General features: G+C 35.0%; 2 protein-coding genes and 2 long non-coding RNA genes across 5 annotated transcripts; 2 read left to right on the forward strand and 2 right to left on the reverse strand.

Annotated features, from left to right (window-relative positions):
• Positions 1–3618: 3618 nt before the first annotated feature.
• Positions 3619–4998, reverse strand: LOC130590901 (uncharacterized). The gene is made up of 2 exons (XR_008968768.1): positions 4570–4998; positions 3619–3760 (listed from the first exon to the last, which is right to left on the reverse strand). It is a non-coding gene; the product is annotated as an uncharacterized LOC130590901 (long non-coding RNA).
• A 2335-nt stretch (positions 4999–7333) lies between these two features.
• Positions 7334–9806, forward strand: LOC130590902 (uncharacterized). The gene is made up of 4 exons (XR_008968770.1): positions 7334–7578; positions 7689–7722; positions 8259–8315; positions 9542–9806. It is a non-coding gene; the product is annotated as an uncharacterized LOC130590902 (long non-coding RNA).
• Positions 9807–10637: 831 nt separating this feature from the next.
• Positions 10638–17794, forward strand: LOC125495546 (uncharacterized). Of its 2 annotated transcripts, none has more exons than XM_057393657.1 (4): positions 10638–11547; positions 15771–15804; positions 16344–16400; positions 17629–17794. In XM_057393657.1, the coding sequence occupies exon 1, from the start codon at positions 10708–10710 to the stop codon at positions 11458–11460; it is 753 nt and encodes a 250-aa protein (XP_057249640.1). In that variant the 5' UTR covers positions 10638–10707; the 3' UTR covers positions 11461–11547; positions 15771–15804; positions 16344–16400; positions 17629–17794. The 2 variants fall into 2 exon arrangements, 1 of the variants encoding a protein (XP_057249640.1); XR_008968769.1 differs by lacking the exon at positions 10638–11547 and adding an exon at positions 14608–14916.
• Positions 17795–18893: 1099 nt separating this feature from the next.
• Positions 18894–24353, reverse strand: LOC104906931 (hypothetical protein). Its single transcript, XM_010695762.4, has 3 exons — positions 23974–24353; positions 23548–23739; positions 18894–19433 (listed from the first exon to the last, which is right to left on the reverse strand). Exons 1-3 carry the CDS (start codon positions 24133–24135, stop codon positions 19281–19283), a joined length of 507 nt encoding a protein of 168 aa, XP_010694064.2. The 5' UTR covers positions 24136–24353; the 3' UTR covers positions 18894–19280.
• Between the last annotated feature and the right edge of the window lie 2114 nt (positions 24354–26467).

The raw sequence follows: 26467 nt of genomic DNA on the forward strand, positions 1-26467 counted from the left end.
GCTTGGCATACAACTTATACTCTCTTAGAGTGGATAAAACTTTCCTTAAATGCAGCTCATGACTACTACTTTCCTTCAAATATATCAAAATATCATCTATAAACACAACCACATATTTATCCAAGTATGGCCTGAAAATCCTATGCATCAAATCCATGAACATTACAGGTGCGTTTTTCAGACCAAATGGCATCACTGTGAACTCAAAGTGACCATGACGCATCCTAAACGCAGTCTTAGAAATATCACCCTCAACAATCCTCAATAGGTGATAGCCTGACCTCAAATCTATCTTCGAGAAAATTCCCACTCCCTTCAACTGATCAAATAAATCATCTATTCTCGGAAGCAGATACTTATTCTTGATCGTCACATTGTTCAACTCCCGGTAATCAATGCATAACCTCAAACTACCATCTTTCCTTTTCACGAACAATACGGGTGCATCCCAAGGAGACGAACTAGGTCTTATACCCCCTTTTTCTAATAACTCCTCCAACTGAACTTTTAACTCTTTCATCTCAGCTGGAGCCATTCTATAGGAGCCTTTGAAATAGGTCCGGTTCCTGGCATCAAGTCTACGATGAACTCAAGATCCCTAACCGGTGGCACACCCGGTATCTCTTCAGGAAACACATCAGGAAACTCAGATACGACTGGGATCTCCCTATTCTCATCTTCCTTTTCAATCCTCTGAACTCCACAAAGAATAACGGACACCCCTTCTTCACATAAGATTGAATTCTCATCGCAGACACTATCTTCATTCCCTTCTCCTTCCCAAGCTTCCTATAAGTCACCCTTTCTTTCTTGGGACCAACTAAGGACACATTCTAGGCCTCACAATCAATTTGAGCCTTCAATCTTCCCAACCATCTCATCCCCAAAACTACATCGAGGTCTGACAAGGCAAACTCAACTAAGTCGGATGAAAAGTTCACCCAAACTATCACTAAAGGTACTTGACTATGTAACCTAGTACAATTAAACATCTCCCCTGATGGCAATGCAATTTCTAATGAAATAGACATTAGACTACTTAAGTGGAGCTTTTCTACTAAAGTGCTAGAAATAAATGAATGAGATGCTTCTGAATCAAATAATACTTTGACAGACAGGAAATTAATGGAAAAGGTTCCAACTACTACCTCAAAAACATTCTGAGCCTCACGGCGGTTCATGACAAAAACTCTATCTTTAGACTAATTCCTCACCTCTGGTTTAATCACCAGCATTGAAAGAAGCTAACTTTTGTTGATCATTCTAAGGGGCCTTACTACTCGGGTCAGGTTTGAATGCAGGTTCTCCACCAGCTTTTCTAAAGCACTCATACTCACGGTGCCCTAATTTCTGACAATAATGGCATGTCACCAAGTTGCCTTGACAATCCTTTCTAGTGTATTTTTCATCACACCTTTTGCAGAAAAAAAAAAGTTTCTCAGCTTTCTTCCCATTACCTTGATTCCCATTAGGCTTCCGACTAGATACCTATTGTATTTCTCAGTTTGGTTAAATCCACCATTAGGCTTAGGCTTCTTATCTCCACTTTGTTGGTTCCCATTGTTGTTATGCATCCTCTTTTCTCCAAAGAAGGTCCCTTCAAGCTCTCTTACTTTAATCCCATAAAAGTGAGCAGCTCTACCATAAATTTCATCAAGAGTTTCAAAGTTACTCCTCCCAACTTACTTTGGAGGGTTAAGGTCAACCCTTTTGGGCCTTCAAAGTCTCAGATGGTACTATCTCAGGCGCAAACCTCATTAACTCCAAAAATTTGCTATAATACTCATTAACAAACATAGTCCCCATACTCAGATTGGTGAACTCCATAGCCTTTTGCTTCCTTAAGTACGAAGGATAAAACTTAGTCCTCAAGGCATCTTTAAACTCGTTCCACCCAAAGTTCGGATCCTCTAAAGGATCATCTTTCCTTTGTTTCCACCATAGGTCTGCCACATCTCTCAAATAATAAACAACATTATTAACCCTGAGGTTTTCAGGTTACATTATAGCATTAAAAAGCTTATCGAATTCTCATATCTAGTTTTCTAAGCCAGTTGGGTCTTCTTTCCCATAGTAAGTCGAAGGTTTGACTGCTGACCTCACGAAAACTTTTCACTCTACTTGATTTCTTGATCATCTATCACCTGAATGACATTTTCAGGCATCTTTGCTACCCTACTAACCATAGAACTTATACTCCTTCTCCTTCTTTCTGCCATTTTTCTAGATATAAGGGTGTTTGAGGATAAATTTCAACCAACATTCATAGAATAGTTGTCTAACTACCAAACAATTCAATAAGCACGTAAGTATAACTAATTCAAAACATAGCAATCACATATTTCATATATCATGGCCAAATATTAGGCCTTATACTGTTATACATAACAACTACTAGAATATTTGAGTGTATCAAAATATTCTTAAGACAATTAGGCCGCTTCATGGCCAAAACAAAACTATTTATGTCTAGGTTACTGAAGACTTCAAACTCTGGTACGTATTCTGTCTATATAACATTCTCCAACTCATTAATGGCCATATAATCAGACTGGCCTGAGTATTTTCGAGAGGTAAAAAAAAAATACATATAGTACTACTATTTGCTCGCCAATGCAGCATAACTCCTTGCTTATCCCATACATAGGGAATAACATAAACTTTTTCCTCAACTTCCAACAACAATCATATAAAAGCAAAAAAAAAAAAAAAAAAAAAAAAAAAAAAAAAAGAAATATTACAACAACATCATAAAAGTAATATTAATATATGTTAACTAAAAAAATATGATCCAAAATTTGTACTAAATGCACCACTATGGCTTAAAATATTTATTTCAAAAATTTTAAAGTGTACTTGATTTCGAGATATAGAATAGCCAAGGTGATTATAGCTCCCAGGTAAGGAAGTTACCCACAGCGTCGGGGAGAGCCTTCCTAATCCTAGACAGAGCTTGTCACCCCAACATGTCTACACCCTTTATCTTTCCAAATAAAAAATAAATAAATATACTTCCTCCGTTTCAAAATAGATGATACATTGTCTATTTATGGGTGTTTCAAAATAGATGATACATTGTTTTTTTTTTCCTTATTGAGTAACTTTTGCCTTACACTTTTACCATTTTACTTAATTAATACATGTGGTCCCCAACTTTTTCTTTCTCCCTCCTCTTCACATGGGACCACTAGAATTAATCTACCTCCCTTTATACTACTTAAACATACTTATGAAATTTTGCCTAGGAGTCCGTTTTAATCACAATGTACCATCTATTTTGAAACGGAGGAAGTATATACATTTTTGTGGTACTAGCAAGATGCATCGTCTATACAAATCGTCAAAAAGAAAACAATTAAACTTAACATAAATAATTTATAATGCAAATGCGAAACTCTATATGCCTATCTTATGTCTACCCATCAATTTTAATGTTCAACTTTGATCTTTTTACAACCTGAAAAACTGATACCACTTTGTAACACCCCCAAATTACTCACTTTTAAATAAATAATTTAATAAATAATATTTGAGTAATTTAGGAGTATTACCGCCACGTGACTAACACGCTTTCAGCAACCAACTACTAGCTAACCAAAATAACTTGCAACGGAAGACTTTAACCAAAAATAATAATAATACTTTTTTATTAATAAAAGTAAATATTGTCTCAATACTCAAAATAAATGAAACACTCTAATCTAGGTGAAGATCCCGTTCCTAGTATGCTCTCATGCACATCCAAAATTCACCTGCAAATCTGCTTACCAAAAAGGTAAACAGGGCAAAGCCAAATAGGAAAAAGGAAATACGCGTCAGTATAAACTGAGTATGAAATGTACTAGATAAGTAACACATTTGTTAGTTCATAATAATTTTTTCGTTTCGAAAACTCCATCACCAATAATTCAAGAATAACTCTTTAAGAATTAACTATTTTCAAACACTTAATAATAATTCAAGAAAAAGAACAAACTCTTTCCAAACACTTGAATAATAATTCAAGAATAACCTTTTAAGAACAAACTCTTTCCAAACACTTGAATAATAATTCAAGAATAACTTTTAAGAACAAACTCTTTCCAAACCACTTGGATTAAAAATAATCCTGAAAACAATTCCTCTTCTTATCACCCCTTCTATTTTGCTAAGTGTGCACACCCCCCAAGCTAGTCATCCCATCACGGAGCTATATCAAGGGGTAACTATAATTGCCAACAAGTGGACTTTGAATCTCTTGATATTAATCAAGCGGAAATAATAATAATATGACTTGTAAGTCATGAATAAACCTCCTTTCCTCATAAATAACTTTTTGAACATTCAAAGTTCATAAAAACCAATCAACCTTTCCTTGTAAAAATAATTTAATTTTTCCGAAAAGAATAACAAAACTTCTATATATGAAAATGATTGATAAAATCATTCCTTCTTTTCACTTTCAAGAGTGAATAATAAAATATTTTAACCATTTCAAACCAAATTTCTAAACCAATCCAACCATTATAAAATCAATAAACAACTTTGTCATATAAACCACATTTTAAAAGATCTAGCTACACAACGTACCTTGATCTTGCACAAACTAATACTAGTATCTTCATTTATTCTTGTACTTGAGCTTTCTCATAGCCAACCAACAAGCAATCTACCACATGAACTTAATCATGAATTTAAACATGAATGATCTATCATGAGCATAATATTTTTGAGTAAGAAATATGAAAATATTTTTCTTAAACAAAAGAAAATTGAAACTTGAATAAGAAATATAAAACTAGAATACATAGGAAGAGAAAGAAGAACTATGAAGTAAGAAATTATAGATTCTTCAAAGTTTTTGTGTGGAAAAGATGACTAAAGGTGTGGGGTATTTATAGGAGTAGAATAGGTAGAACTTAATTTCAAAAATTAAATAGTTTATAACCTTCACCATAAATTAGGGGATTAAACCAAGATTTGTAACATCCATCATAAATTTGGAAGTTATAGGAAAACAAAACTTCCTCCAATCACCATAAATCCCCGTAGGAATATATGGCCCTTAAAAAAAAATTTTTTTTTTTTTTTTTTTTTTTTGGTTTTCTGAAATTTTTTGACTAGGATTTAATACCAAAAGCTTAACAAATTCAATTTTGGTTGGCCATATTCCCGCCAAAATAATTAAAAATCATTGAAAATACTAAAATACCCTTTGCTTAAAATATTTATTTTAGAAAATAAATATAAAATAAATATTTTATTATTTAAATAAATACTAAAAATATGGGGTATTACATTAGTTCTCTAATTTTGCTATGTGATTTTGGTATAGAGTATAAAAACAGGTTTCCACTGTTAGATTAAGTGGTATAGAGTTATGCTTATCTTATATGCATTTATGATGTTAAATTTTTTTGATCTTATCTTTGGGTAACAAATGTCTTTTCTTTTTTTCAATCTTTTGGTGCAGATATTTGTTCATGGTATCATATTGGAGCTGTCAAATTAAGGAAAATAAGGTGGTTTTCATGTAAGTTTCTAATTATTTTAATGAAGTTCAAAATTCAAGATATCATGAATAGATATTTATAGTTACTATAACGGTTGTAAATAATGGTGAATAAAATTGCTACTTGAATCCTTCTAGTTGTGGCTTTGATGCTGTTAAATAAGTATTTTTAGTCAATATGGAAAGGTTTGTGCTGCTGACTTGCTCATGTTTGTTTTTGCACGATCATTGTTGTTCATGTACTTAATCTTGTGTTATTGCAGCGGTTGCTATGCTTTTTAGTTGTTTTCGGTGCAAGTTGTCGTGCCATTGCGTGCTACTACTACCAGTTAAGCCAATTTTTGTACAAGTTATTACAGCTTTGTTAAACTAATATTTGTTATTAAACTAATATTTACTATATGCATGTGTTGCAGGTGCTTGCGGAATCCAACTATTCAAACAATTGAAGAATAATATGAGGAAGAAAATAGCATGACACTAACAAAGAATGAGGCAATTGAAAAATGGAATGACACTATTCAAACTATTAGATATCTTTTTTTTTTCTCTCTTGTAGTTTCCAATTTCTTTTTACTGTAACAATTGTGAACAACCAACTAACTAGACATGCTAGTTGATTAAGGTGTTTATATAAATGACAATTATTTTTTATCTATATAGTAGCTTTTTATCGATTCATTAAATTGTTTTGTTTGTTTACTTTTAGTATTAATATAGCATATATATGTATCAATTCATAAATCGTAAACTGTAAAATATGTAGTTGCCCCTAATAGTTTTAACAAAAATGTCAAAAGTTGCACCTAAAAACATCCTTTAGCGACTAACTTATGGTTGCATTAGAGGCAACATATAATTAGAGATGGATTTATGGTGCCTCTAAATATAAGTGGTCTTATCAGCAATATAACTTGTGTGCCCCAAAAAGGTGGCATTAGGGGCAACCTATAATTAGCGACAGACATATGGTTGCCTCTAAACGTAAGAGGCTTTAGCAGAACTGTAACTTGTGTGCCTCAAAAGGTGGCATTAGGGGCAACTTATTATTAGCGACAGACATATGGTTGCCTCTAAACATATCAGTCTTTAGCCGCACCATAACTTGTCTGCCTCTAAATGACGCATTAGGGGCAACCTATAATTAGCAACAGTCATATGTTTGCCTCTAAACTTAATTTTAGCAGATACCATAATTTGTCTGCCTCTAAAACGTGGGATTAGGGGCAACTTATAATTAGCGACAAGCATATGGTTGTCTCTAAACATAAGAGTCTTTAGCAACACCATAACTTGTCTGCCTCTAAAACATGGCATTAGGGGCAACCTATAATTAGCGACGGACTAATTAGAGGCAACCAAAAAATTGTTTCTAAACACCATTAGAGGCTACAAATATATATTTAGAAGCAATTTTGGATTGCCTCTATATGTAGTTTTTTTTGTAGTGTACTAACCTTAAAAATATAACAATTTACCCAAAATCTAACTAATAACATGAAAACTATAACCAATAACATATATACAATTACTTTTAACAAAAAATTATAACTATTAACCTTATAAATATAACTATTTACCCACAACCATAACTATTTACCTAGAAATGATAATTAATTACCTAAAAATCATAACTATTTACCCAACATATATTATGACTAAAATTGTAAATGACTATCAGAAAATCATAAGTCGTAATAAGAGATACATTAGAGTTTAGACCTATTGATAGAGGGAAACTGTAATCCCCCATATTTTTAAGATATTAAATTAAATAGTTTTAATCATTGTTAATTATTAAAGCTATTTAATTTCGGTATTTAAGAGCAGAAGGGTATTTTGGTCATTTTACCAAAAGAGTATTTGAGTATTCCACAAAGAAGTATTTTAGTATTTTCAAGAAAGTATTTTGTTAATATTAGTAGGAAGATTATTTTGGAAATTTATCATCAAATGTATTTTGGCAATTTGATGAGTAAGGGCATTTTAGTCTTTTACCCAAAATGACTACCACTATAAAAAGGGGAAAACCTAAAGTTTCCCATCTTTTTCCATCTTCTTCACTAGCCACCATTTTTCAAAAAGGAGTAAGTGGGTTTTTTCCTCTCAAACCTTTGTTCTTCCTCAAGTAAGTTTTTCAAGTAATCCTCTTCAATAATTCTAGCTTCTAATCTAGTTTTATTTTTGAAATTTATAGGAAGATCTTGCAAATATCAAAGGGAAGCAAAGAGGTAATGATTTTTCTGAAATTTTTGGGGTTTCTTCCATATTTTTCTCTCTCTTCTCGCCCCTCTCTTTGTTGGCGAATTCCGGCCACCACGGTGGTGGTTCGCCGGCGAGCTCCGTCGGGAGAAGCGGCCACTGCCGGCCAGCAGTAGGTGACCGGCGACTGGGCACGAGCGCCGCTGCCACCGTCGCGTCAGTGGTGGTGCGGGTGGTGCTTGTGGTGGCGCCTGTTGGGTTAGTTTTTCAGATTTGTGGTTTTTGAACCACTTGTAAAAAAAAAAAAAAAGAAATTGTTATTATTATTTAATAATTTACAGCAGTAATTATTAAGTAAATTAGTAGTTTTTATAAAGTTTTAAGTGTAGTTTGTAGTGGGTTTTGCCTACTAGTAAAGGTTTTCAAGTTATGACTTTAAAATAGTTTTTAAAGCATTTGTAAGGAAAAATCAGCTTTATTATTATATTTAAAATGCTGATTTTTATTATTAGTAGCTTTGAATTGTTGTTGGAAGTACTAATTAATAGTACTTTATTGTTGGTAGGTTTCAAGAATAATTAAAGCCAGTCAAACTTTGACTGTTGATTTTTGTGTAATCAAGGTACATACACTTTGACCTTGACTTTAGTAGTTTCAAAGGATATATATATTCTATTGAGCATGAGGAGTAAGGAGAGGCTTATGCCTTGAAATTGTTTGAGTATATGTTGAGAACTTAGAAAGGAGATTAGGAATGGAACTTTTGAGTTATTCCTATATTTGAAAAGCATGTGATTGTTGATTATTGCTTTTGAGCATGATTAAAGTTATTAAAGTTACTCTTGAAGTTATGGCTTGTCTATGAATATTTTATTGAGCATGGTCTCATTTGAGGTTATATATTTTATTGAGCATGGTCTCATTAGAAGTTTTATATATTATCGAGCAAGGTCTCATGAGAAGCTATATTTTGTTGAGCAAGGTCTCACAAGTTTTCAAGTTATTGAGCAAGGTCTCACAAGTTAAAGTTATTGAGCAAGGACTCACAAGTAGTTGAATCATTGAGCAATGACTCAATTGATTGGATCATGGATCCTTAAGAAAGTAAGAAAAAGGACTCATGGAGTCATTAAAGTAATAAGATGAGCAAGGTCTCAAAGAATTTAGAATTGAGTTAATTATGGTGTTTGTTGCATTCACTTGTTAAAGAAAGATAAGAAATTAATTTATTTGCTAGATGTATTATTGTGATTGTGTCTCACATAATGGGCTTTGGCAATAAAACTCTTGGGATGGATCCCCATGAGTATTGAACATAAGGGGGGAGTTAGTGCGAAACTATACTCCTGCATATAGCTTAGCATGACGATGCTAATGCTTTTATTTTATCAAGCAAGTTTATGGAATTCCAATTTCAAGATTTTGAGTGGACTAGGTGTCACTCGTATTCTTTATCTCCGAGATGTTGAGTCTAGAGGCTCACTCTCACCCTCGTTCATTACTAACAAGCTTAAATTTCTCGAGTCAAGTTATTTAAAGTTCATGGAACTTTAGTAAGAGGTGTGGGATCTCTTACACAAGTAATAGTAGCCCGTATGACTCCAAGAGGAGGACGGTGCCCGTTCATTGCCAAATAATAATAAAAGAAGGTATTTAGTAAGTTCAGTTATATGTTTGTCGCATGTAGAGTCGTAAGAAGAGCAAGCCGAAGTGATTGAGGATTGCATGCATTATTATTCGCATTAGTTAGTTGTGTTATGTACTCAGCGTTGCTGATGTATGTGTTTCTTGTTTTTTTTGGTTGTTGTTTTTCCTCAACAACTCTGTGATGATCCATTTGGTGAGCAGAGTTTAGAGAAGAAGTTGCAGGTACAAGTTCTTGATGTGCATGGAAATCATAAGCATCCGGATGGGAGTTTTAGTACACGAGTACTTTCTTATTTAAGTTATCTTGAATTTTATATTTGACTTTACTTGACCAATGGGGTCAAGGTTTGACTTTTGAATATGGGACTAGTATGGGATAGTCTCGGAGTTTGTAATTCATTTACATACTTTCTTATTTCCGTTGTATTAAAGTATTTTCAGTTTATCTTAAAAGACTTCCTTTGTATTATCTGATTAGCCTTACGTATTATCATGCGTGGCATAACAACTCCCGCAATTTCTCCTAGTTTATAAAAGGAGGAGTCGTGGGGGTGTTACAAAGTGGTAACCAGAGCTCCAAGGTTTATATTACCTTATTTTACAAAAGTTTTCGAACTTAAAAGTATTTCAAAGTCAAATATCAAAAAGGGGAAGGGAATTGCATATGCATATGTACATTGCGTCGCATTAGTCACTAAGTCTTTATGTGTCTTAGAGCATATGTACATTGCGTCGCATTAGCCACTAAGTCTTTATGTGTCTTAGATTAGTAAGTGCTCTAAGTTCTAGTAGCACTTTTGATGTGTTTTATGTGACTAAGTGTTTGATTGCAACGTGATTGGATTTTCTACTTGCATGGAGTCCAGTTTGGACTGAAAGGTGTAGTATGACTACAAAGTAGTGCTAGTTTTGCTTTAATCTACTACTCTAGTAAGAGAGTTAGTATAAAAGTTCCTTAGAAAGGAGATTGCGAATTAAATGTCAGCGTGGCATTTGCTTAGTATTTTTGACCTATATTGAGGGTCAATAAGCGATTTTTGAGTCAAATTTTTTTTTTCTTTGGCAGATCAATGACCGATAGAAACGCTAGAATTGATGCTCAGCTGAGGAATTTAGTCCGAGTGACTACGAATTTAGCTAGAAGAGGTCCTTCAAGAAGAAGTCTGTTGATGGTTTAAGAGGGTTAGTGATAGTAAACCGCCTTCTTATGATGGGAAGGGTGATCCTGTTAAGCTTGAGAACTGGGTTAGGGATTTCGAGAAGCTATTCGATGCTATCAATGTCCAGATAATAGGAAAGTAGCTATAGCTGCATATTACCTCAAGGAGGAAGCTGACTTTTGGTGGTCGCAGCATAAGGAGACGTTAATGGCAAGGCCTGACTTTGATTGGAAGGCTTTTGGAGTAGCTATGAAGGAGAAATTTTATCCCAATTTCTTGAGGAGGCAAAAGGCCACTGAGTTTGATGAGTTGAAGCAAGGTGACATGACTGTGGAGCAGTACTATGAGAAGTTTGTAGGATTGATGAAGTTTGCTCCAGAGTTAGTACCTACTGAGGAAAGAAAGGCAATTAGGTTCGAGACTGGACTTAGTCTTGAGGTGAAGCTTGGGCTAGGAGGTTCAACTTTCAGGACCTTAGAGGAAGTGTACGATAGAGCTGCTCATTTAGGTTCTTATTTGAAACAAGCTGGAGTTGAGAGCTCGAACAATAAGAGGAAGGAGAATCCTAGTCAGAATTTCCAGAGGAACGACAAGAAGTTCAAGCCTCAAAATAACTTTCACCAAGGAGGACAATCTAATGGCCAAAGGAATGGAGGCCAATATCAACCACAGAAGGGTGGAAATGGTTCTAATAAGGGAAAGAAAGGAGACGAACGCGTGTATTTCTGCAAGAGGTGCCCATACAATCATCCTGGAAAGGATTGTGAAGGAAAGCTGGTGGAGTGTAACTATTGCCACAAATTGGGTCACCGAGAGTATGAGTGCTTCTCCAAGAACCCTGAGTTGAAGACTGACAAGGGCAAGAGCGGAAACCAATTTGGTCAGGGTAATCGAAACCATCAGGAGGCAACAACTATCAAGGTGGGAACAAGCAAAATGGGAACAACAAGACTGTTTTGAGTGGAGCTGGTCCTAGTGTGCCTGCAGTGGCAAGATTGAATGTCATAAGTGCTAGAGAAGCTGAGACGTCCAAGGACGTAGTTACGGGTAATGTTTCTATTAATTCCACTTTTGTTAAAGCTTTATTTGATTCAGGAGCCGAAGTTCGTTTGTTTCAAAGTTAGTTGTTTCACAATATGGCTTAGGAAACCCTAAGATGTTGAAATTCCTATTATGTTACCATCTGGGGAAGTAGTAACTTGCTCAAGAGTATATGAAAACGTCCTTGTGAGAATTGGGGATGTAGACTTTGAAACCAACCTCATAGAGTTTCCATTGGAAGACTTGGAGATTATTTTAGGAATGGATTGGCTTAAGGAGTATAAAGCCGAGATTCTTTGTGGAGAACAAAAAGTGAGATTGAGGAATAAGAATGGGAAAAAGGTGACTTTCAAGACTAAACCACAAGAAGGTAGAATTAAGATCATTTCAGCCTTAAGTTTGGTGAAGCAAGTGCAGAAGGGAGCTCCGTTATTCTTGTGTAATGTGCAGAGGTTGGAAGAAGAGAAGCTTAAGATAGAGCATGTGAAAGTGGTGAATGAGTTTCCAGACGTATTTCCGGAAGATATACCGGGAATGCCACCTCAGAGGGAGTTAGAATTCACCATAGACTTAGTTCCTGGAACTGCCCCTATATCAAAAGCACCCTATAGAATGGCTCCAGCAGAGATGAAGGAGCTCAATAAGCAACTAGAGGAATTACTCGAGAAAGGGTACATTAGACCTAGTTATTCCCCATGGGGAGCGCCTGTTTTTTCGTAAAGAAGAAGGATGGAAGCTTGAGGCTATGTATTGATTATAGAGATCTTAACAAGGTGACTATTAAGAATAAGTATCCGTTACCGAGGATTGATGACCTATTCGATCAATTAAGAGGAGCAGGAATATTTTCGAAGATAGACTTGAGGTCAGGGTATCACCAATTGCAGATTGGGGAGAAGGACATACCAAAGACTGCCTTTAGGACGAGGTATGGTCACTATGAGTTCACCGTGATGCCATTTGGTTTAACCAATGCACCAGCGATGTTTATGGACCTCATGAATAGAGTGTTTCGAGAGTATTTGGACAAATTTGTAGTCGTATTCATCGATGATATCCTTATCTACTCGAAGAACAAGGAGGAGCATGAAGAGCACTTGAGGTCAGTATTGTCTACACTAAGGGAGAATCAGCTTTACGCAAAGTTCTCGAAGTGTGAATTTTGGATGGAAGAAGTGGCATTTCTTGGCCACATTGTGTCAAAGAAGGGAATTTCCGTAGATCCGTCGAAGATAACCGCAGTGAGCGAATGGCCTAAACCTAGGAATGTTACTGATATAAGGAGTTTCTTGGGTCTAGCTGGCTACTATAGACGTTTTGTGAAGGATTTTCGAGGGTAGCTAAACCAATGACTAGTCTTATGAAGAAGGATACGAAGTTCATATGGACCGAGGAGTGTGATAAAGCCTTTAAGAAGCTTAAGGAGTTGTTGACTACAGCTCCGATTTTGACGTTGCCAGAGGAAAATGTTGAGTTGGAGGTATATAGTGACGCTTCGAAAAATGGTTTAGGGTGTGTGTTGATGCAAAATCGAAAGGTTATAGCCTACGCTTCTAGGCAATTGAAACCGTACGAAGTGAATTACCCAACCCATGATCTAGAATTAGCCGCAATAGTGTTTGCTTTGAAGATTTGGCGACACTACTTATATGGAGTGAAGGTGAATTGTATACAGATCACAAGAGTCTGAAGTATTTGTATACTCAAAAGGATTTGAATATGAGACAGAGAAGATGGTTAGAGTTGGTGAATGACTATGACATTGAGATCTTATACCATGAAGGAAAGGCAAACGTCGTTGCCGACGCGTTAAGTCGTAAGTCTAGCCATAGTTTAAGTACTTTGGTACTTCCAGAGAAGTTGTGTGACGAGTTTAGGAAGCTCAACATTGAAGTTGTTGGAGTAGTGGAGTGGAAGCATGCTTAAATGCCATTTCAATCCAGTCAGAATTGAATGAAGAAATTTTAAAGGCTCAAGAAGGGAATGAGGAAATGGAGAAGATAAAGAAGCTCATCGAGGAGAAAAAGACAAAGGATTTAGTATCCATGATGATGGAAGTGTCCGATTCAATGGAAGATGGTGCATACCGTCAAGTTGCACCGAGTTGAAAGAAAAAGTGATGAAAGAAGGGCACAACACGACTTATTCTATCCACCCTGGAGGGGATAAATTATATAAGGACTTGAAGCTAATGTTCTGGTGGAACAATATGAAAAGAGAAGTAGCTGAATTTGTTGCTAGGTGTTTGACTTGTCAGAAGGTGAAGAGCGAACACAAGAGACCTCAAGGGACGATTCAACCGTTACCAGTGCCTGAGTGGAAATGGGATGACATAGCAATGGATTTCGTTGTAGGTCTTCCTAAGACAGCGAAAGGATTCACCAAAGTGTGGGTGATGTAGATAGACTAACTAAGGTAGCAAAATTTGTTCCAATGAAGGACAATTGGTCGATGGAACATGTGGTAAAGTATATGTGGACCAAGTGGTGAGGCATCATGGAGTTCCTTCCACTATTGTGTCTGATAGAGATTCAAGATTCTTATCTCATTTTTGGGAGGCATTACAGAAAGCTTTTGGGACCGATGTGCTTAAGAGTACAGCTTTTCATCCAGCAACTGATGGTCAATCGGAAAGAACCATTCAGACTCTCGAGGATATGTTGAGGGCGTGTGCCTTAGATTACCCTAAGACTTGGGATGAGATGTTGGCTTTAATAGAATTCTCATATAAACAATAGCTACCATTCTAGCATTAAGATGGCTCCTTTTGAAGCTCTATACGGTCGAAAATGTCGCAGTCCATTGTGCTGGAACGATATTAGCGAGACGGTTACTTTGGGACCGCAAATGATTGAAGATACCGTAATCAAGTAGATATATTCGTGAGAAGATGAGGGCGGCCCAGGATCGTCAAAAGGCCTATGCAGATCAGAATAGAAGAGATAGCGAATATCAAGTAGGCGAGAAAGTCTTACTGAAGGTGTCACCTATGAAAGGGGTGATGCGTTTTGGGCAAAAAGGAAAGCTTAGCCCGAAGTTTATAGGTCCTATGACATTATTGAAAGAATTGGAAGATTGGCTTATCGTTTAGATTTGCCAAATAACTTGGGAAAGGTGCATAATGTGTTCCATGTATCCCAACTAAAGAGATATGTGCCCGATAAGTCTCACGTATTAGATCCCGAGATTATAGAAGTGGATGAGACGCTTTCTTTTGAAGAGAGACCAGTAAAGATCTTGGACTCTAAGGTGAGGAGTACAAGAAATAAAGATATAAAGATACTCAAGGTTTTGTGGTCTAACCAGCGTACCGAAGAGGCTACCTGGGAGGCTGAAGACGAGATGAGAAAGAAGTATCCTGAGCTCTTCGACTAGGTGAGTTGAGTTCCGGGACGTAACTCCTTTAAGGGGGTAGAGTGCGTGCGCGCATTTTGCTAGAAATTAGTAAGAATTTGTTGCATTTGTGCACATTTTTAGAGTTTTCAAGGAAAAACTTTTCAAGCAAAGTAAGTATTTCATAGTTTGAATATTCAAGGCAAAAGTTTTATTCAGTAGCGTACTATTTGGCTACTTGTTTTACTCAGTAGCGTATTATTTGGCTACTTGTTTTACTCAGTAGCGTATTATTTGGCTACTGTTTATTAGTAGCGTATTATTTGGCTACTTCTTAAGAAGAACTATATATGGCGTAATGCTAATAAATTTCAAAGTTGAAAGTTAATTAAGAGAGGAGGTTTTGTTTAAGTTTCGGGACGAAATTCTTTTAAGGGGGTAGACTGTAATCCCCATATTTTTAAGATATTAAATTAAATAGTTTAATCATTGTTAATTATTAAAGCTATTTAATTTCGGTATTTAAGAGCAGAAGGGTATTTTGGTCATTTTACCAAAAGAGTATTTGAGTATTCCACAAAGAAGTATTTTAGTATTTTTAAGAAAGTATTTTTTAATATTAGTAGGAAGATTATTTTGGAAATTTATCATCAAATGTATTTTGGCAATTTGATGAGTAAGGGCATTTTAGTCTTTTACCCAAAATGACTACCACTATAAAAAGGGGAAAACCTAAAGTTTCCCATTTTTCCATCTTCTTCACTAGCCACCATTTTTCAAAAAGAGAGTAAGTGGTTTTTTCCTCTCAAACCTTTGTTTTTCCTCAAGTAAGTTTTTCAAGTAATCCTCTTCAATAATTCTAGCTTCTAATCTAGTTTTATTTTTGAAATTTATAGGAAGATCTTGCAAATATCAAAGGGAAGCAAAGAGGTAATGATTTTTCTGAAATTTTGGGGTTTCTTCCATATTTTTCTCTCTCTTCTCGCCCCTCTCTTTGTTGGCGAATTCCGGCCACCACGGTGGTGGTTCGCCGGCGAGCTCCGTCGGGAGAAGCGGCCACTGCCGGCCAGCAGTAGGTGACCGGCGACTGGCACGAGCGCCGCTGCCACCGTCGTGTCAGTGGTGGTGCGGGTGGTGCTTGTGGTGGCGCCGGTTGGGTTAGTTTTTCAGATTTGTGGTTTTTGAACCACTTGTAAAAAAAAAAAAAAAAGAAATTGTTATTATTATTTTAATAATTTACAGCAGTAATTTATTAAGTAAATTAGTAGTTTTTATAAAGTTTTAAGTGTTTGTTTGTAGTGGGTTTTGCCTACTAGTAAAGGTTTTCAAGTTATGACTTTAAAATAGTTTTTAAAGCATTTGTAAGGAAAAATCAGCTTTATTATTATATTTAAAATGCTGATTTTTATTTATTAGTAGCTTTGAATTGTTGTTGGAAGTACTAATTAATAGTACTTTATTGTTGGTAGGTTTCAAGAATAATTAAAGCCAGTCAAACTTTGACTGTTGATTTTTGTGTAATCAAGGTACATACACTTTGACCTTGACTTTAGTAGTTTCAAAGGATATATATATTCTATTGAGCATGAGGAGTAAGGAGAGGCTTATGCCTTGAAATTGTTTGGAGTATATGTTGAGAACTTAGAAAGGAGATTAGGAATGGAACTTTTGAGTTATTCCTATATTTGAAAAGCATGTGATTGTTGATTATTGCTTTTGAGCATGATTAAAGTTATTAAAGTTACTCTTGAAGTTATGGCTTGTCTATGAATATTTTATTGAGCATGGTCTCATTTGAGGTTATATATTTTATTGAGCATGGTCTCATTAGAAGTTTATATATTATCGAGCAAGGTCTCATGAGAAGTATATTTTGTTGAGCAAGGTCTCACAAGTTTCAAGTTATTGAGCAAGGTCTCACAAGTTAAAGTTATTGAGCAAGGACTCACAAGTAGTTGAATCATTGAGCAATGACTCAATTGATTGGATCATGGATCCTTAAGAAAGTAAGAAAAAGGACTCATGGAGTCATTAAAGTAATAAGATGAGCAAGGTCTCAAAGAATTTAGAATTGAGTTAATTATGGTGTTTGTTGCATTCACTTGTTAAAGAAAGATAAGAAATTAATTTATTTGCTAGATGTATTATTGTGATTGTGTCTCACATAATGGGCTTTGGCAATAAAACTCTTGGGATGGATCCCCCATGAGTATTGAACATAAGGGGGGAGTTAGTGCGAAACTATACTCCTGCATATAGCTTAGCATGACGATGCTAATGCTTTTATTTTATCAAGCAAGTTTATGGAATTCCAATTTTCAAGATCTTTGAGTGGACTAGGTGTCACTCGTATTCTTTATCTCCGAGATGTTGAGTCTAGAGGCTCACTCTCACCCTCGTTCATTACTAACAAGCTTAAATTTCTCGAGTCAAGTTATTTAAAGTTCATGGAACTTTAGTAAGAGGTGTGGGATCTCTTACACAAGTAATAGTAGCCCGTATGACTCCAAGAGGAGGACGGTGCCCGTTCATTGCCAAATAATAATAAAAGAAGGTATTTAGTAAGTTCAGTTATATGTTTGTCGCATGTAGAGTCGTAAGAAGAGCAAGCCGAAGTGATTGAGGATTGCATGCATTATTATTCGCATTAGTTAGTTGTGTTATGTACTCAGCGTTGCTGATGTATGTGTTTCTTTGTTTCTTTTGGTTGTTGTTTTTCCTCAACAACTCTGTGATGATCCATTTGGTGAGCAGAGTTTAGAGAAGAAGTTGCAGGTACAAGTTCTTGATGTGCATGGAAATCATAAGCATCCGGATGGAGTTTTAGTACACGAGTACTTTCTTATTTAAGTTATCTTGAATTTTATATTTGACTTTACTTGACCAATGGGGTCAAGGTTTGACTTTTGAATATGGGACTAGTATGGATAGTCTCGGAGTTTGTAATTCATTTACATACTTTCTTATTCCGTTGTATTAAAGTATTTTCAGTTTATCTTAAAAGACTTCCGCTGTATTATCTGATCAGCCTTACGTATTATCATGCGTGGCATAACAACTCCCGCAATTTCTCCTAGTTTATAAAAGGAGGAGTCGTGGGGGTGTTACAGAAACTATGAGCTCTGAGAATTAAGAATATACTTACGGGACTTTGATGCAACAATGTCATTGTTTAAGTGGGAGAAACTAAACTAAGCAAAATCAAATTCTCATCATCAAAATTAAAGAAGATGTAAAAAAGGATGTTAGTTGAACACCTTCAAATGTTCGAAAAGGGTTAAATTCAAATTTGATTTATCCTACTTTAGCTCAATTTCACACAAAATTAGCAACAATTAAGTTTAAACTCTAACAAATATAGATAATTTTGGTGTTTTAGCTCAAAAGGAAAAGTTAAAGAAAAAGAAAGAAAGAAAGAAAGAAAGAGAAGTAGGTTTTACGTTCCAGATTGATTATATACAACATCAAAAGAGAGAAATGGAAGTTGGGTGGAGTAGAGGGAAATGGCAGTGCGGATGAGAGAGAAATGAGAGTTTGTAGAGAAAAGGGGCATAGGATAGAGAAATGAGGGTTGGTAGAGGAAACTAAAAACATAAATTGAGGGGAAATGTTATGATCTTACTACCATAACTAATAGATGCAAGCTCTTAACTATTCTGCTGTTATTCTCAGTCAAAAATATGTGGTTTGATGCACGCACGTGATGTTAGCATGACATCAACTGGTCTCACATTAACACTAATGTGAGATCGTCTTTTTCAAGAATCTATGTAAAGAAAATTATAGTTTAGGTTTACTAAATAACCTTATAATTTGATAATCCTAACTAACACAATTTTATTATTTTCAATGTCAATCATTAATACTTTATGTGAAAAAATGTCCCAAATAAATTACAAAAAAGAAATTGTATGTAACCAAATTAAATGGAGAAAATAATTCATTTATCTTATTTATTATCACCCACTGACATGAATATGATTCAACCACATTAAAAAAATAATATGTTCTTCACGTGCTTCAAAAACTAGTTATATATTAATATAAAATAAAATAAAAACATCACCAGAAGGGTGCTTGAGTTTTCATCCAAACATCTAGGTAATGTATTATATAAAATCAGAAATATACACGCACGAATTTTTCTCACAGAAAAAAGAAAAGGGAAAAATATAAACAAAAGAAACAATCTAAAGTCTAAACCCGACTTTGACACTAAAAGATTGCTTGATCTTGTACCAATTAGCAATGTAAGATGTGTGCACACCTGCTATTAATTCAACTACACCTCTTTTACAGAAGGTATTGCTCGATCCCTTCCCCCTTTACACGACTATGATAGAGCAATGCATTAGAAATTGCAAAATTTCAGCACTCTTTAATACAACTCTTGGCAGTGTGAAAACTTATAATTTGGCATATTTCCGAAATGGTTGAGACGCATCTTTTAAGTGGTTGGGAACAGGGAGGTTGCAAACAAGTGTAACCCTAGCTGACGATATCAGATACTCGTTCTTCATGCTGCTCGCATCGCCTTTCCATAACCTTACCTCCCACACCTGTCATTAACCAACAAATAACATTTTATCAAGTGAATATTGCTAAATGGCTGGTAAAGTCTTGACTTCTTTAAGATGGTAAATTTTTAATCGAAACTCGTTTACAACATTGCCTCCCATGACTCTCCATACAACCAAATAATATAATCTTCGTTTGGAGAAATTTGCAAACACTTTAAAACATGACGAGACTTATGAACATCTATACAAATATATGAAAAGACATTCCTACAAAGAAATAGAATCACATGGCACTGTCCATTCTCAATCTTATAGGAATTGAACACATGACGTTTGAAATGAATTGTGAGAGTTTAACCATCAATCAAGTACATTTTTAATATTTTGTGTTTCAAAATAAAAGATAATAAAGCCTTATATATTATAGTTAACTATAAAGACATAGACAATCTCATTTTTGTCTCTAACACATTTATTATGGTAATAACATTCTTTTATGTCAATTCCATTAAAGTTGTTATCTTTAATTACACCTCCCGATCCATCTGCTTGAACAACCTCTTCCTACACCTATTAAAATGTCACAATTGGCATGCATACTGTGTTGCACAACTACTAATCTCCCAATTCCTTAAATGTTTTTGTTTAAACAACTTATCATGTCATAACGTTCATTTTTCAATTATGCTTAGTTTTCACATTTCATAATTATAACTAATCTGTAGTATAGCATAGGCCAAAATACTAGTTACATGATAAAAATATGACATGTCAAATAGAACTAGTGATCATTAAAGACAACAAACTCCCAACAAATCTCTAAAAGAGGCGTCAACCCATCCTCAAACTTAAACCCCTAAGAAGCCTTCCATGAGATGATTTTACACAAAGTTAAAGTAACCCTATTAACATCATGTTTATTGTGAGACAATTTCACTCCCGTGAATCAACAGGCATATCCTTTTCATATTTCATTTTAGATTGGTGGGCTACACCAATGACTGGGTCAGAAAGGAAATCACCAGTTTTAGTTTTAGAACTCCCGTCATATGACACCAACTTGATAAGCATCATCCCATCTCATCAACTACTACAGATAATGAACTGGGACCATGGCTAAATCCTACTTATTGGACCTACCAACCAGCCAGAGAATATAGTGTCACCTAAAGCCTCCTTTTGAGAATTTTTTTAAAATTTTCATGTAAAATCATGTGAACAATTGCATCATTTTTATCACCACTATTAGACTATTAGTCAATAGAGAGATTTGATAAATTTTAACAGTTAGATGTATCTAACCCAAGTTTTCGTGTAACAAATATTGCTTATGTATGTAACAAATATTGCTTGTGTATGTAACAAATATTGCTTGTGTTTCCTATAACAAATAAGGGAAATCTGCACAAACAATATTTTCACATATACAAACAATATGTTTTATATACACAAACAATATTTGTTACATGAAAACTTGTGTCTAACACATCTACCTATTAGAAGTTTATCATATTTGTCAACAAAAGCAAGTTTTGTCACATTATGAGACAAAGTATCTACTCTTCAGTGGAGAACGATAAAGCTATAGGAGATTAGGCCCACAACAAATGCATCGACCAATATAAATGGAAGGAAACATGATAAATATAGGATTAACATAATGTATTACATAGGATTTAGGAAGATAATAATGTGGTCAAAATAGTTAATCTTAAGAAACTGAAACCATACCCCCACCTCTCATACTAAACAACTTATAACGATTGCTTTATTATTTCCATTTTCAACCCTTTTAATAAGAACTCATACCAAGCATGATCTTAAAGTCATACTAGCAATCAACCAAAAAGTTAGACTCCTTAAGCATGACCACATGCAGTTAATGAGTACCCATATTATACGTTATCTATTATGAGATTGCAATATTTGACTACTCTTCAATTTTTCCTTCAAACATTACTCCTCATCCTTTGTACCAAACCCCCAAACTATATTAAATAAATAAACAAACACTCATCTTTTCTTTTTCTAACTCAGACCTTTTAAATGGAATAGTTTTCTCCATATTTTCCTAACCTATTAATTGCATTTGCATCATCATCAACAACTCTTAAGTAAGGATAGAAGTCAGCTCAAATGGGTAGAGCGCTTCCACTTGGCCCTTGAGGTTAGGGGTTCGATCCTTACCCCCAACATTATGCTGGAGTATTTCCTTAACATGCTATGCATGTCTTATCAGCCAATGTATTGGAATTTCCTACAGGCTAGTAGCCTTGTAGGGGTTAGCCCTTGAGCTGACTTAATTTTCTAATAATAAAAAACAAATCAACAACTCTTAAGTAATAGACAGATGACAATAATGCTAGAAGCGCGCTACCAAATTCCAAGCTTACGAGCTTAAAAGGACCAGATAATATACAGATGAACGATACTCATTCCATTATTGTTTAATCCAGCTTAGATGCCACACTTGAACGCAGCTACAAGTAACCCAAAAATTCCTTAGTGACAGAGGGGGGTGGGGTTTTTGGTTTACCAGTTCATCCAGTCATAACAGGTAAATGGTGCATTTTTGGCGGACCACCCCCAAAGTTGGGGATATTTAAAAATAATTCAAAGTTGGGGGTATTAAAAGCAGACCGTCCTAAGTTGGGGGTATTCTGATCCGTTTTTCCTATCTTTTTTCTAGCATCAATAATAGTTTAATATCTTGATATCAAATAAAAATTAGTTTAACATCACAAAATAATATTTATAGTCTGTTCAAAGATGCTATGCTACCAAACCAACACTTGAAAATCAACATAGCAAGTTCTTGAAGATCTTCAAGTTTGACTAATTACAAACGAAATGAAACTGATTGGCTAATTGCTATCATTCTATCATAGTCAATATTTGACATCTATAACTATTGGAACCAAAGTCCAATATGCACTAGTATTCTATTATCAACATCTACATGCGCTAATCACGAGTAATTATAATTCTAAATAACTATAAATTACGATATCTAGACCCAACTGGCGGAATGAAAAATTCTAGTCTAACACTTGACAAATAATAAATATATTCCCCAACAAATGTTTTTTTTTTTTCTAAGTTTTCAGTTACCTTTTAGCTTCTTCAGCCTTCAGGTACGCAAACCACCAAAAATATGTATTTTCCAATCGATTTTTAATAGCTTAAAAACCAGCTTTTCATCTAGATAACCTTTCGACATTGACTTTTACTTTTGGTATTTTTTTTTTTATTTGTAATTTCTCTAATCTTTACTAGTTTACCCCTTTTTTCACAGAGTTTTAGGAGAAATAATGTTGCGGGTTATAGAAAGAAAGAAAAACTATTATTTTATATTAAAGTTGAATGTATGTGTGATGAAAAGTTAGTAAATCTTTTCCAAAAATAGAAACAAAAGAAAAGGATAAACTAATAAAGTACATCCAAAAAAAATACGGGTAAACAATCAATACCAAACCAATACCAATACCAATACCAATACCAATACCAATACCAATACCACAACCAATACCAATAGCTCATGCTCCTAAGCACATTTGGAAATCGCAAATTAACATACTTTATCAAGTGAAAAAAGCTAAGAACTAACTGCCAACCTCCAATTACCAAACACCTCAGTATCAACCAAGAATTCAGGATATCAACAACTGATTTGACAGAACAAGAACAACATAGAACAAGCCACAAGTGAAAAAAAAAACAGACTTCCCAATGTAGTTTAGAAAAATCATTCCCAAATTAACACAAAATTCTACTTTTAGTACTTCAGATATATAATACTTTCCTCTCTTTCATAATACTCACTACAATTTTCATTGTGGGAAATTTCACATTACTTGCTACACTTTTTTTTTTACAATAAACTCTGTCTATCTCTCTCCTCTCACCTCTCACAGGATCCCTTTTTTTTTTACTCTCTATCTTTTCTTCTCAAAAAATTGCCTAAGAGTCCGTGAAATATAACAAGAATGTATTGCAGAATCACACAGCCAAAAGAGTGCTTGGTACAAGTTCCTCACCTACTTTATGACAAGAATATATTGTCTCCTAAGTTATAAAAAAGATTGTCCTCAACAAAAACTCCATTGAAAAATGAAATAAAGCATAAAACAATGATGACAAGTAGAGCATATACCTGAATGGTGCGACCAGAACTGAGGGGCGTAGCCTGAGCAAGAACAAGATCACCAAGTTGAACACTCTTCATATGATCAATACTCAAATGAATACCCGCTACTCTTTTCATCCCACAAGCCAAATACGCTCCTATACTCGCTAGCGCCTCCGATATCAACGCCGATACTCCGCCGTGCAACACCTTAAACGGCTGCCAATCATATTATATTAACTTTAATTTTATTAATCGACAAACTCGAGGCAAGTAATAGTAATATACGTACAGTACTTCCAATGCACAAACTTAACATTTAATTTGCCTATTTCCTGGTGGGGTCTAGACGATGTAAATAATGAGATTTACATAACATAGATCTATCTATCTTGCACTCCAAGGTGTACTTTATAATATGCGCAAATATTATGAAAATAAATAAAAATGAACCTGGCAGCATTTAGGGGTGACGAAGAGATGGCCGGATACAGAGGAAGGTGATAAGTCGTCAAATTCGAAACCAATAGTGTGGAGAGGAGCGTCTAACTCCGCCGTCTTACAGGTTGCGGAAGTTGTCGATGAACAACCTTGTTTTTGCGCCTGATTCTCCATATATAACCCACTTTTCTCTTTTTTATCGGTTCAATTTTTTGTACAGAATTTTTTATTTTATGGGTAACCAATTCGTCAACTCGCAATCGCAGAATATATAAAGGGAGAGGGCCGAGGGGGAAATAAAGAGCGAGCCATCAGCCATGTGTCTTGGGAAATAAAGATACAAACAAGTAAAGAGTCAGACTGTAGTAGGATGCCAAGTTTGAAGATATAATTACTACCTTTTTGACACTTTTAGGGAGGGTTTAACTAAATAGTGAATTAATAATCCCTTTCCTCTGACAAAAGAATTGATGATAATAATCTACTCTATAAAATTCCCATGGGTCATGGCGTTTTTTTTCGGAGGGAACCGTGCCATGACGACTTGAAAATATAATTTAGGGGTGATTATGATCGGGCCGAGTTCGGATCGGGCTTTAAAAAAATGTTTATTAGTCGGGCCAAAATTTGGACCTAAGGCTTGCAAGCCAAGAATAGTGGGCTTTTCGGATCAAGATTACACTAAAATGTCAATTTTGACTTGTCCAAAACTCATTTCGAAGCAAAAAAAATTGGGTCGAACAGGGTCAAAATATTCGGACCGGATTGATTTGATCATCTCAATAAAAGTACTACTACTTTTGAAGATTTAACTAAATAATGAATTAGGGAATGAACAATTGACAAGAACAGGTTCAACTATGACTCCCATTCCTTAATAGATTCTAACTTTTGAATATTCAACAGTGATCCCAACTTTGGGGGTGTTTTACAATAATGATCCTAGCATGTCGCCTAACCTGTTACAATAGCTAAACTTTTGAAACTATCACCCTTGCCACCCTTTCCCTGCACTGTCACCCTCTCTCGCCACTCCCCTACCCTGCCACCTCCTCCCCTGCTCTAAAACCGCTAATGTCTGCCTCCCTACCACCGACTTATCGAAGCTTGGCCACCCTCTCGCTTGCTAGTGCAGCACGATACCCCTGCATCCTACCTCTGCTGGCCAGTCTACTGACGCACAACCACTACACAACCACTGCTACACTTAGGGGTGTACAAAGGATAGGGTTGGACCGGACCGGTCCGAGGATTACGGTCCGCTCCCCGGTCCACCAAAAATCAGGATTGCGGGTTTCCGGACCGATGGACCGAAATTTCTACTTTTTTAGTGAAAACATAGTTTAAAGGTTTGTCAAAGCTTTAAAGTTAAAAAGCTAAAAATCTACTCTTTATTAACTTTAAGATTATTGTTGTTAAAATTATTAAATTTAAATATATCAAATTTATAAATATGTATAAATCTAAATAAAAAATTAAAATAATTAAAGATTACAGTCCATCATTTAGATCCGGTCCCAATCCAAAAAAATTCAGATTTTGGTCCTATCTGCACACCCCTAGCTACACCACTATGAATCAATTAAAACCATTTTTTCACCATATAAAGCCAACAAAAATCACCACACTGTGGAAGAACCCTAATTTAGCATACGAATCAGGTTTTCATCAAAGAATTCCTGACAAAAAGTAAGGAAAAAGAGGGAGAGGGATAAATTGCAATGATTCCTCTGAACAAAATAATGGTGAGGGAGAGAGAAAATCAAAAGAAAAAAAACTGGAGAGAGCAAGACAAAGATGATGGAAATTCTTGTGTTAATCAGAGGCTTGTGCGCACATGGTGAGCTTGTAACACCCTCAAATTACTCACTTTTAAATAAATAATTTAGTAAATAATATTTGAGTAAACTAGGAGTATTACCACCAAGTGACTAACACGCTTTCTGCACAACCAACTAGTAACTAACTAATTAACTTGCAGTGTAAGACTTTAACCAAAAATAATAATAATAACTCTCTATTAATAAAAGTAAATATTGTCTCAATACTCAAATTAAATAAAAACACCCTAATCTTGGTGAAGATCCCCTTCCTAGTATGCTCCCATGCACATCTAAAATTAACCTGCAAAACTGCTTATCAAAAAGGTAAACAGAACAAAGCAAAATAGAAAAATGAAATACACGTTAGTAAAAAACTGATACGAAATGCAATAGATAAGTAACACATTTGTTAGTTCATAACAATTCAAATTCCGAAAACTTCATCACTAATAATTCAAGAATAACTCTTTAAAAATAAACTATTTACAAACACTTTAACTAATGATTCAAGAATAACCTTTAAGAACAAACTATTTCCCAATAACTTGGATTAAAAATAATCTTGAAAATAATTCATCTTCTTATCTCCCCTTTTTTTTAAGTGTGCACATCTCCAAACTGGTCATCCCATCATGGATCCATATCAAGGGGTAACAATAATTGTCAGTAAGTGAAATTTGAAG

This window comes from Beta vulgaris, chromosome 3 (assembly GCF_026745355.1).
Source record: "Beta vulgaris subsp. vulgaris cultivar EL10 chromosome 3, EL10.2, whole genome shotgun sequence".
NCBI lineage: Eukaryota > Viridiplantae > Streptophyta > Magnoliopsida > Caryophyllales > Amaranthaceae > Beta > Beta vulgaris.

Excerpts from the sequence above, each read along its gene's own strand:
- LOC104906931 (XM_010695762.4), bottom strand. The coding sequence starts at position 24,135 with ATGGAGAATCAGGCGCAAAAACAAGGTTGTTCATCGACAACTTCCGCA. Across the intron at positions 23,740-23,973 it reads TCACCCCTAAATGCTGCCAG|CCGTTTAAGGTGTTGCACGG; the intron begins GTTCATTTTTAT and ends TATGATTGGCAG. Across the intron at positions 19,434-23,547 it reads GTTCTGGTCGCACCATTCAG|GTGTGGGAGGTAAGGTTATG; the intron begins GTATATGCTCTA and ends GGTTAATGACAG.
- LOC125495546 (XM_057393657.1), top strand. The coding sequence starts at position 10,708 with ATGGCAAGGCCTGACTTTGATTGGAAGGCTTTTGGAGTAGCTATGAAG.